Here is a 12,818-nt window from a genome sequence, read left to right on the forward strand (position 1 = left end):
ACGTTCATGAAGTAAAGTCCATTTCCCCTCCAGCTCCAGTCAGCAGTCGACATTACAGAACAGAAACACCCGACAGTGGAGGTCACATCTGGATCACTGCTGCAGTCAGGCTGATAAACAGGACTGAAGATAAATCCACTTTTTAATCCCACAAGTTAAAAAGTAACTTTGAGCTCTCCTCCCGTCGGATCAGAACAGAATCTGATGTGACTCCGGGTGTTTATTCCTCCAGAACTGTCCGGCTCCAAGCAGCCCCGCCCGGCACAACACTCAGCAAACATCTAAGTTAAGTAGCACTGGCTCATGGGAATTCTTGTCTTCATCGCTAAAGAGCACCTCTGCCAATGAAAATCAATCTGATGTAACTCAGGCAGAAATGTTCACTGACGAGTTAATGTGTTAAAGTTTTATTCATGTTATGTTTGGTCACATCTGACGTCCTCCTTCCTCCTCACTCTCTGACTCTCTGACTCTCTGACTCTCTCCTGGAAGTTACAGCGACAGATGTCAAAATAAAAAAGGGACTGTTACTGAGGAAACTTGTGGATTTCTCTGGTTTGAACATTGTTGGAAACATCTGGGATGATGTCAGTACACAACTCAACAAAGTAAAGACCAATGGTCCAGTTGTTTTAAGACAAACGTATTAAAGCTTGAAATCGTTTTTCCCAAAGCCTACACAGGATGCACGAAACTGAACATTATGTTGTGTAAAAAACAATCAGAATGAAGAGAGAACTGTTAAATCCATCTGCAGACAAATCCTTTCACACAGACCAGCCGACACCTCTGGAAACCGACCAATCAGTTCGCTCCCACTGGCTGAGGCATTGATCATTTCTCCCGGCCTAATCGGCCCGGGATTGTCCCGGTGTAAACATAAACTTTCATCCTCTTGGCAACGCTGTCGTAATCCCGCGGAGGGGATTATACCGGGAGGTCATTTAGGAGGATCAAACCACGGGGGGATTTGAAATGTATCCTGAGCGAGATTCAGGAAAACTCGCTGGGCGGCTGAAGAATAGGTGAGGGATGAACGATGGATGGAGGAGAAGAAAAGAAGAGCTGCTGCTTTGCTTCTTACCTATATCTTTCTCTTTGTGGTTCTTGATGAGTTCTGCGAGCTCAAAGTTCCCGGCGATAATGGCGACCTGCAGAGAGAAATAGACGAGCAGAGAGGAAGAGGAGGAAACAAAAAAACACAGTTCATGTTTGCATGTTCGTCCAGAAAGTGTTATGTAGAAACATCAAAAGCAGAAAAGGATTTTTTTTATTTTACAAAAGTGGTTCGTGTTTATTATTCTGAATAACAGATCAATAACAATGCACCATATATCATCCTTCTGCAACAAAGCAAAGCTCTCTCTCCCACAGAAGAAACGCAAATACAGGTGATTGTATAAACAGTTACTGAAGGGAAGAAGAAAAAGCTCCTTCATCACTGAACTTTCCACCGCGCTGAACTTAAAATATCTACTCCTCATCGCTTAAATCGTCTGTAGCAGGGAGTCTAGTAATCTATGACACACGTGTACGAGTCAAGATTCACACATGACGCGACGGCGTGCACGCAGAGCGCACACGCAAAGTCACATGTTCATGTGAGGCAGAGAGAGTTGAAGACGGACAGACTGAGGCGGGACGGACTGCAGCGGAGGAGATGTTACATTATTCATCGGTCAATGTTTTCAACATATAACTGATGAAACTTACCATAAAAACTACAAAGATTTAGTTTAGTTTGTTTCTATTAAACTCTTTGTTATAATGAAGTTTGTTCCAGTAGCTTCGATTTTTCTCCCACAAAATATTTTTTTCTGACTTTTCTCCACTTTCAATCGACCTGATGACACTGAATCGTCTTTTTGATTCATTTGAACTTGGAACTGAACAATATGCTCAGTGATTCATGGGTCTGGAAGCAGGCATTTGTTTTGAAAGGTGTATGCTGTAAACATAAAGTTATTATCATCATTCATTTCAATATTAAACTGAGCGAAGAGTAAAATGGAAACAAGTGTAAAGTGTAAGCTGAAACAGAATTAGCTCAAATATGAATAAATAAATACGACTAGTGAAGATCTTTGCTTGAGACTTTTGCTTTTTCAGCTGTAAATTTTTTTGTGTTTTTAATATTTTGTCCGTTTCGTTTGAATTTATAAAACAGGGAAACATTCTCTCAAAAATCCAGAAAGGTTTGAGGTTTTTTCTGGCCACTTAATATCACGTTGATGTTTAAATGATTTAAATATGTCAATCCTTCGGAGGATGCCTTTGCTGTATAGAAAATTCAGTGTTTCTATAATCTAATATATTATTTATTGACTTTAACTTAGCCAGCGAGCTGAAATGATTCCTGTTGTGTAACTGCTGATGTGTCAGGACAGACGTTATTGTTTTACTTTGACTATGAACCGTATCGTTCAGAAATGATCTGATTAAATATATTTCTCTGGACAAATGCCAAAAAAAAAATCTAAATCTGAAAACAGAAAAGGGGACACTACTCTGTATTTGGGTGCAGATGTTGAATATAATATAAATAGTTATGTTTTCATTGGTGTAAAAACACACGAAGCTAAGAACTGTTGTGTTTATATCTACAGAGGGAGCAGCTGCTCTTATCTGCCATGTTGCACCGCCCAGTTTTTAGTGGCCACTGCAGGGGAAGGTGAGACGAGGGGTATTCAATTGGTTGCAATCTCCAATCTCAAAGCTTCTAGATGCCATTAAATCCTGACAGTGCGTCTTAGAGAGCAAGAAGAGGAACACCATGAGATGTGACTGAAAGTCCTAAAGAAAGCTTATTTGTGGAGCCTGAATTATCATTTTTATCGTTATTATTATCATTAATATATTTCGATGCAGAATGAACTTTCAATCTCAAAAAAAGTCAAAATGAAATTCCTCCCTGAGTAAACGGGAGTTTTTCTTATGACTTATCTCGTTAAAGGAATCTTTGTTCTGTTGCATTTTTGGTTGCAGAGATTATTTTCTGGTTTCTTAATGTCTGACTGTTGGCTATTTGTTGTCAATAAAATAAAAGAAATAACTGAATTTTTGTCTTTATTTTGCAGAACTGAAGTGATTTTACTTTGTAGAGTGAGATTGTGATCAGCCGGCCACATCACACAAAGCCGTCTGTCCTCTGTGTGTCCACCAGGGGGCAGTAGAGGGGTTTCCTCCCGAGCTGGCTGGAGGGGTTGTTACACTGTCAGTGACCCAGATCACACTGCCTGTTGTCATGTTGCTGCTTACAGTCAGTTCTGCACGGTTACAGTCCACCTCAAGTCAGGACGATCCGAGTGAATACAGTCAGGTTCACTTTCCACTGATGTGCTGCACACACACACACACACACACACACACACACACACGGCCGCGTGCACACACACCTCAAGGGAACCCCGGCAGCGTTATATAAGCCTGCCTGCTCTGATTCCTGGAGAACAAACATCCAGGAGGAAGAGAGATGGAGCTGATGGAGAGCAGGTGTATTATTACAGCGGAGTTGGCTGGAGTAGTAACACTCTGCTCCTCCTCCCTCCACACTTGACCTTTTCTCCATATAAATAAAAACGCAGCATTTCTGAGAAAAAGCACCCGGGAGCCTCTAACGAAGATGTTATGCACAAGTACTCATCCTCTTGAATTTTTCAACACGCTGCATTAACATACCGAGTATCCCACATTTTCATGCTTACTTTGAACCAAACAGTGAGTCGATCAGTGTAACGTTGTGCTTCTTCTTCTTCTTCGTGGAGCAAATGTGATGTTTCCTGTGAGTGAGAGGGAGGAGGGGACGTTATCTTTAACGCTGCTCCATCTCCCACTCGGGCTGACCTCCTCCCACAGTGCACGTGTGACACATCTATGACAGGATATCGTCCCAGAGGAGCCCCGATCCCAGCACAGCCTCACTGGATGTGATGGAGTGAGACGTCAGGATCAAGTGACAGGGTGACACGTGAAGTTGTTATTTCAGATCTGATTGTAATGGTGACGTAACAGTTTGCCTTTCAACACCATCACAACTTCACTCACTCTGTGCATTGGACACTTATGGTACCGTAACAGTAAACCTAAGACACACTGGGCTTTGTTTTGTGGCAGTAAAACAGCCGACCTGTTGTGTTGTTCTGATGTGGTGATGTCTGGGCGAAGCTAATAAGCTAAATTAGATTTTAAGGGTTTACACTGAACGATTTAACATCATTCCAGTGGCTTTATATCGATAAACAGACCCTGCTTTGTGCTGAACTCCACCAATCTCACACATTAAGGCGAAAAATGTGAGAATTTTTGTTGTAAACATTCAAAAATGTATTAAAATTATCAACAGAATGTGGACGAGTCTTTAAAAGTATGACATCGATGTTTTGAGCTGCAGAGATATCCACTGAAGTTAGCATGATACGGGCTAGCCCTGTCCCGTGCCGGTCCACAGCTCCTGTGCTAGCAGTGTACACAGCAACTAACTGCTAACTTAGCTAAATAGCTAAGGGCAGCTAAAGTAAGCAGCAGATATGTTTCCAATACAAATTTGATAGGTGGCCAAATCTTACGTATTGCACCTTTAAAGTGTGTTTACATACCGGTCTTGAGGAGTACCATTGCATAAGTGAAAAGTCTATAGTATAAAGTCTTTTGTGTCACCAGAGGAAGCTGCATGTAATCTGATAAATTGCCTCCAGTGACATCACTCCGTGGCTATGTCTGTTGCATTGTGGGTAATGTAGGCGGCGTGGACAAAATCCAGGCTGAGAGGGTCGTTAGTTTAAAATAAAAGATCAAAATCAATTTAGCAGCACCAGAGGTGTCACCTGCATCACTCCACACATTCTTCTTCCCTTTTAAGACTTGGAGACTACATTACCCACAATGCCACTGAGTGACTGCTTTTTCACATATGCAGTAGTACTCCCTCAGACCTGTAAACACACGTTAACGTGGGAAATTGTTGGAGTTACCCTTTAAGCACATTGCGTTGACACAGGCTCTGCCGGTTTCTAAATGAAGTCCGACTGTATGTAAGCTTATGAGAAAATGACTGATGCCTCAGTAAACAGTTTCCTATCGAGTTTATAATCACGGCGTGTCCTCGGGTTCTCAGTCATCCAATCGGGATCTACCCCTCAAGTCTCATTGCTTTTAAAAGGCTGTGATTGGCCCGAGAATGAAAGTAATTGTTTTGTTTCCTTGTTAGTGACGATCCAAAAGAGGAAATGAGAAACACAGTGTTGCTATGTTACAACACTAAGCAAGACAACAGTGTGTCTGTACAGATAATTCATGTCAAGGACCACTTGTACAACTGATAGATGTGTCAGTTCAGTTTGTGTTGAGTGTTACGTCGGCTCTGCAGGAGTATCAACATGTCATGAATTACATCACTATAACACCTCTGTATCTCTCTGCATCTCTCTGCATCGGCCTCTGGAGGGACACGAGAGCCTCCCTCAGTGAAACGGCAGCGGACAGGAAGCGATGAGCTCCAGATGAAGTCACTGGCAGTCACGGTGCTGCTGAGTGAGGAGCTCACTGAAGCAGAGACCTTTGGGTGCAGGGTTTTAATCAAGCATCTCGGCAGCGGTGCATGCTGATCATCCAATCTCGTTATATGTCGTTTGACTTCTCCTCGCCTCTCTGCACTGATCTTTCACTGGCCCAGTTGTGCTTTTTCCTCCCAGGCGCTGAGAGGAATCCAGAGTTGAGGAGAGGTGACGGAGGGCAGCAGAGGCAGTTACAACTTTCATTGTAATTAATGAGCTCACATAAAACAACGTAACCAATAAGAAACAGGAAACGCCGTTCTAATTTATCTCTTATTATCATTCGACCGCCCACCACCATCACCGCCCCCACATCAATTCTTTCCCATCTCCCTTGGTTGTCATGGAGACAAATGGTTGTGTATAACACAAAGAGGAGGGGGGGGGGAGCGGCGTTGTGAGCCACTCGCATCCGACATCAGCACAGGCAACAAGTCTGCCCGATCAAAAGACAAGAAAATCAATCAACGATCAATAAAGAACAAAAGTCCAAGACAGGAAAGAGAAAAGAGCAGTGATCCTTCGTGATGCAACAGAGCTGCGTGATTAAAAAAGGGTCAGAAACCCATAAAATACAAACTTTATTAAACACTAATCAGACTCCAGTAAGTGTTTCCATCCGTAGATTAATAACTAAAGTTAGACTACAGTGGACCAACAAACCAGAGAGACATTACTTTAATATTTACATGAACATGTCAGTACATTATTTAAATTAGTAATAACTGGCAAATATGATCAATTTTCTTGAGGCTGATTCATTTTTAAAGATAAAGACACATCAAATTAATTTCTAATATCTACAAAAAGCTTATGTATATGTGAGCAGGAGCAACGTGGAGACAGACACGACTTCATCAGTTTGAACCAAAATCATTTGGTTTTTAGCACCATCTGATTTGACTTGACCCTTTTTTATGAGCACTGACGACTCTGCCATCGTAAGACAATCACATCTGGAAGATCAATACTCCGACTACTGTCATTTACAGTTTAAAATATTCAGCAGCTTGGCTTTATCCTGGGGGCTTTTTGCAGGTTTGGGTTAGAAAACTTCAAATAATATTCACCAAAAAAGCCTTCAGTGATTCAACAACAAACAACAAAAGACATTCAGTTTGTTACAAAGTTCAGTATCTCAAATTTGACCTGAGAGAAAAATCTTTCCCAAACAAATCAATAAAGATCTCTGAACAAAGAAAACAAACCAACGTGTGCAGATAGCGCAGGTGAATATGAGCCGATACTCATCTGGAAGAATTAAAAGACGGGCTGAGACCCTCTCCCATATCCAACATAAGCCTTGGGGACATAATAAATTACTAAATGAGTCAGACATCAGCTTTCTGTTGTTTAACAAATAACTAAAAGGAATATTTCTGTGACATTAGATAATGTTTTGTAATTTAATTTACACATCCAGCAGACACAGAGCAGCATTAGCATTCATTTAAAGTCTGATATTCACTCTCCGTCATCTGTTTTTGGTCTCCACCGAATCCTTCACCAGCTAAACTCTCAGCCCCGTCTCCAGGATATAATGTTAGTCAACATTTCTGCAAACCACAGACACTTCCATGGTTGACATTTGTACCAAACCTGGTATATCACGCTCACATTAAATGCTTTTTAGCTGACTTTCACATCAGAAGGTGGAGTTATTACGGCCAACAAGGCCGCCAAACGGCCGACCACGAGCTGGATATCTTTAAGGACACCTGTGGATATTTCCAGCTGTTTTTGTGGTGACAAAACTACTTTTAACAGGAAGTGGGACCATCTCCATCCATGATTGTGGCGACCGAATCCAAACCATGATGTTTTCTAACCCTAACCAAGTGGTGTCTGTGCCTAAACCTAACCAGAGCAGAAGCGCAGCATCGTGACAAGGTTTATAAGTATATATGGAGGTTAAGTCGCTATAAAACCAAAACAATGAGCTGAAAGATGCTAAAATGCTCTGTACAGCTGCGGGGGACTGTGTCTCTGTGGGTGTGTCATCATGAGCGACCTCTGTTTTACTGTAAATATGTGAATATTAATCAGAGCAGCTTTAAGGAGTGAAGCTAAATTTGCGTGGAACACATTTTACGACATATTAGTTTCAACATCTAACATACTGAAGACATTTTAATCTCCACTGAGTCACTTTCTGTTATCTTCAGGTTCTGCTGCTGCTCATAATTCCCAGTGTCGGAGTGGGAACGGGGGGATGGGGAGTGGGTCTCCCTGCTAGCATCTCTTGGGCTTCTGTCCTCAGCAATTGTTGCTATGGCACCCACTCTCAGCTGTTCATTGGGGGTTTAAGCAGGTTAAAATTGACTCTGTTAGCGTTACAGAACTATTTATACACTGACAAAAGTGACATGACAAAATGTCTGCTCGTCTTTTGGCAGAACCGTCCTGATGGCACGAAGCTCTGGAATAATCCGACGTGCACATTTGACAACACGTTGGCATACTGTACTACATGACTTGTCACTGGTGGCTGTAATTTGCTGCACGTGACTCTGAATAATAAGACAGAAAGAGGCAGGGGAGGGGAAATAATGTCTGACTTGGAGTATGTGCCAAGGGCGATGGATGGAACGAGAGACTGTGTGGAGAGCAGGAGATAAAGGCGCAGGAAGGAAGTGGAATATAGACAATGAATATAATGAGGAGCGCGGAGAGTCATTAGATTAGAAGGATGTTATAGAAGAAAGTGCAGACGAGATATAAAGAAACACGGAGTTGAAAATGGAGCGAAGGGAAGAAAGGTAAAGGCAAGTTTGGTGGAGAGGATGAAAAGCTTAGAGGAGCACGGAGGTTAGATTGGAGATATGAAAATGCCGTTCGACGAGAGAAGAGGAGCCACGGAGAGTTTCGAGGAAGTGCAGAGGAAGTAACCAATTGTTGGAGGGAGATTATTTAATAAAGAAAATGAATTTTTATCTCTTTGAAAGCCCTCTGTCTCGAGAACCAGGCTCTCAGAGAGGATGATGGGAGTTTCTGTGCTTTCCAGTTCTTTTCCTTTTGTTGAACGCAACAATGGCTACCAGGCTAAGCTGTGGTACCCACACACACACACACACACACACACACACACACACACTGAACTGACACATGATATTATCAAATGGCATGGCCACACACCCACACAGTGTCCTAATTAAGCGCACACGCAGCAGCACAGCGAACGCGTGTCTCACTCAGCTGTTTATTAGCATTTGCACTTTCCAGTTGTTAGATTGGATCCAAACGATGGTGTTTCCCCCCGCCGCGTCCACGAGCACGCCGAGAGACGCGTGTGGGTAAAAACACAGGCACGAATAATTAAAGAGCCATGTGAATGTATAAAAAGGAGATTCCTCGTTAGGAAAACCTGAATGAGAGAACGTAATCACCCACTACAGCGCACACACACACACACACACACACACACACACACACACACACACACACACACACACACACACACACACACACACACACACACACACACACACACACCTGCAGCACTGGCTTAGAGGAAACAGCAAAACATCACTGATGGACTGTCGCTACATATGTTTATTAAAATACACTGCTGAGGTACTCTGAGTACTTCTTCTGAGTACTCTACTTTTTCTCCTACTTTAAACTTCCATTCCACTTCATTTTGGAGCCAAATATTGTACTTTTACTCTACTACTTTTAGTTTAAAACTTTAGTTACTAGTTACTTTTCAGATTGCTGCTGCATCAGAGCGAAGCGGCACATTTTTCAGCCCTGTACGTACGTTGGTACGTTTGTAACTGAAGTTACAATAGTTACGTAACTATCGAACCTGACGTAGCGTAAACGTAACCAAACTGCAAGAACATATCACAAAGGTCCGGTGAGACTGCTGCCAGCAAACAGCAACATTGATGCTGTGTTAATTTATCTTATTGGCAATTTAGATTTTAAAAAAAGAAACCCAACTGATTCTGATAATCAGAAAAGTGCAGAATGTGGAATGTGATAATTGGCCAGGAGGATTATCACTCAGTAGAAACTGAACTTTGATACTTCAGTATGTGAGTCTTTGAGTCCTTGTATGTGGAAACTTCTGCCCACACAGCTTTTGGTTTGGACTTGTTTTTCTTGGTTTGGAAGAAGAACATCTTAATGTAACATACAGTCATATTTTTGAAAAATAGTTTAGTTCTTCAAACTTTATAGCTGCAGTTTGTATTTTGTGTCACTTTCTTGTTCAACATGAGAGTGTTCCTGTGCAGCAAGCAGCTCCATGAAGAAAGAGTCTTCCCTGTTTGGTCTGAAAGAGACCTGAACTCGACCCCATGCAACTGTGGGCCAGATCTGATCACCAGCACCAGTGTTGGACCTCAACTGAACCATTTTTACACCATAATCAGTGCAGATATGAAGGAGTTTCAAAGATGGAAAAACTAGGAAACTGACTCCTTTCTCATCGTCAGTGGATGAGTTCGCCTTTAGGCCACGTCTGACATCACGAACAGGGAACAGCAGAAAGCAGCATGGAGGTGACAATGTTCTGGTGTTTACTTTAAAATATATTTTATTTCATACTTCCTTTTCAGACTCAACACCAACTGAGCTCTGATGTCTGAGTGCTGCTTGAAGCACCAACGTCCTGAACTTCAACACGTAGCATTGCACCTGAAAAGGGGCGATAATTAGCGTGTCCACCCAGGTGTTGTGTTTCCATCAGCGCTGATCGGAGCTTATAAACCACGACTGCTGCAGAGTTATTTGATGCAGGAATTAATGCTGGTTGTTTAGTTTAATTGACTTGTATACTGAATAGGAGCAAACCACCCGCAGCAGGTTCCACATCTGGTGGAAAAGCCTGAACCCAGAGGAGTCGAGGCTGTGAGAGCAGGAGGTGAATGCTCCGTCCGACCCTTTGTCAGATTAATTGCAATCATCAGGCAGCATAGTTTAATGTTGTAATTCGTTTGTCTTTGATGCATTTATCCTTTTTCCCTTCATCTACCTCGGCTTCAGTGCTGATTTCCAAGAACGCCGGCCGCTCAGAGAACAGGCATAAACTTGTTGGATTCAGCTCTTGGCTCCTTGTGTAGGTGGAGAGTGCAACAGTGATAAAGATAGTAAGAGCAAGAGAGCGAGTTTCTCCACTCGAAAACAAGTGAGAGTCCACAGCATGTCTAGTGGCTGCTTGTTGTTCTGCTGTCGAGGCTTCTGTCAGCACCAGAACTGCTGTTTGTCTCTTTTACAACAGATTTCTGCCTGTATGTTTGTCGAGAAGCTAGAACAAAATGTTGGCTGCCGAGCGCTCCCATTAGTCAGTAATTCTGTTCCTGTCAGAAACTGATGAAAAACATTCGGCTTGTTTGTAAATCTATGAAAATTGTCGTGTATATTTTGTTATGCACAATTCTGGTGTCCAGGTGAGCATAAAGACATAAAGACATGTTTCTGCACTGTATACATTTACCATATTGAGATATACCAGCATGAAGTGTCTCTGAGGTGTGAACAGCTTTAGACTTTCACACAAACACAAACATCTGCTTGTCTTGAATGTGAACGTGTATAATCTGTATTCACTCCTGCGTCAGCTGACTCTGCAGCAGTCACAGGTATTTATCGGTTCTGGCTCCGATCAGCTGTGATGAAACCAGAATATGCTCCTGAACATTTTTGTCCCTCATCAGGCGCGATGATCTGACGAGTGTTGAAGTTAAAAAAACAAGTTTTAACGTCTTCTGATCGTAGTCCGATGATGTTTATGATCTGCTGCTTCATCTAATTTAAAAATCCTGCATATACAGTACACGCTCAGTGGAGATTCACCAACCAGGGTTCCCAAAAATGGGCCCACAAGCTGAAGTTGGTCGACCATAAGATCCAACTTGGCCCGCCTGTTTTTGTCTAGCAAAGAAATATGTAGTATTTATATATGTAGGATCCCTAATTTTGAATTATTCTTAATCAAAGTCATAATCCGAGAGTAGCGGGCAGAGACGCTTTGCAGGAAGTCAGACATTTGATACCATTTTGCATCTTAACAAAACAACACAACAGTGTCTTGTTTTTGGACCTTGGCCGACCATTAGGTTTCAGTTTTGACCCTCCAAGGGAAGAAGTTCAGGCAGCCCTGCTCTGAGCTCTACTGAAGGGACGAACGGCATCTTTATAAAAACATATTCGCTCATTTCGAGTTGGATGATGGTGGCGGACAGTCGTCACAAACAAATCTCCCACAGATGTTCAGTTGGGTTGAGATGTGGTGGCTGAAGCCTCGAGGACGTGATTCACATCATTTCCACACTCAGCGATCCAATCAGTGACCCTGCTGCCTTAAATTAATCATCTGCATTTGTCATCTCCACTCAGTGAATAAATACATCTGCATGAATTGTTTATGATCATGTTTTTGGAGTATCTCAGTTATGCTCAACTGTCATCTGGGAATACGTTGCGTTGGCCAATCAAATACGAGCAAATGCACATTCCTGGTTGATGACTTTGCTCTGTGAACACTGTTTTCTAATGTTTAACTGGCAAAGTTTGCCGCAAAAAAATGAAATTATTGATGATAAGTGACACAAAGTTGTGAAAATAACTGTGTTCGGTGTTTTGGTGGCTGCAAACTCAATAATTTAATGTTGAAACTGGACTTCCTGGATCATATTTCATGTCCCACCAGCACCTGAAGCAACAACATGCATGCATTTTCTTTTTACGTATTAGCTGGGTGGACTCGAGGACATGCCTGCAGTACCGCAAATAATCTGAGCCTTAGTACTGCTATGATCATGATATAACCACATTTCTCATGTTTCACACAAACATCATGTCCCAAACATGATCAAAACAATTTGTCACCAATCAAACATCATCATCATGTTTAATAGAGTCAAAACTTGACTGTTTTCTAAGTGTCTACTTCCAAATTCATAATCCATCAGAGCAGGTTTCTGATCCTGGATCTGGAAACTGAAGCGTCACGCAGAGAGAAATAAAGCTGCATGTAACATCCATCCTTCAGCGATACATGGAGCCAGGCCCAGTTTGCAGTGGGCGAGAGGCGGGTCGGTCACTCACACGGATCACACACACTGACAAACTGGGACAAACATACACACACACACTTACACTCCTGGGTATTTTGTCAGCAATAAACCTGCATGTCTTCGGACTGTGGGAGCAGCCGGGGAAAACACACGCAGGCAGAACATACAACTCCAAAGGCCCAAACCAGAACCAGAGCCCGGGTAGCCGCCCCTGCACGCACAGCAACATCAACACAGATAC

At 42.4% G+C, this 12,818-nt stretch overlaps 1 protein-coding gene across 4 annotated transcripts in view; it reads right to left on the bottom strand.

Annotated features, from left to right (window-relative positions):
• The window catches only part of LOC311259259 (SH3 and multiple ankyrin repeat domains protein 2-like), a 210,944-nt gene that overhangs the window by 110,458 nt on the left and 87,668 nt on the right, over positions 1–12,818 (bottom strand). For all 4 annotated transcript variants that reach the window (XM_084356291.1, XM_084356293.1, XM_084356292.1 and 1 more), the window contains one exon: positions 1,085–1,151. In XM_084356291.1, coding sequence (XP_084212417.1) covers positions 1,085–1,151 — 67 coding nt within the window. The remainder of the gene's footprint in view (positions 1–1,084; positions 1,152–12,818) is intronic.

This window comes from Pagrus pagrus (genome assembly GCF_965226575.1).
Source record: "Pagrus pagrus genome assembly, chromosome: 1".
Taxonomy (NCBI): Eukaryota; Metazoa; Chordata; class Actinopteri; order Spariformes; family Sparidae; genus Pagrus; species Pagrus pagrus.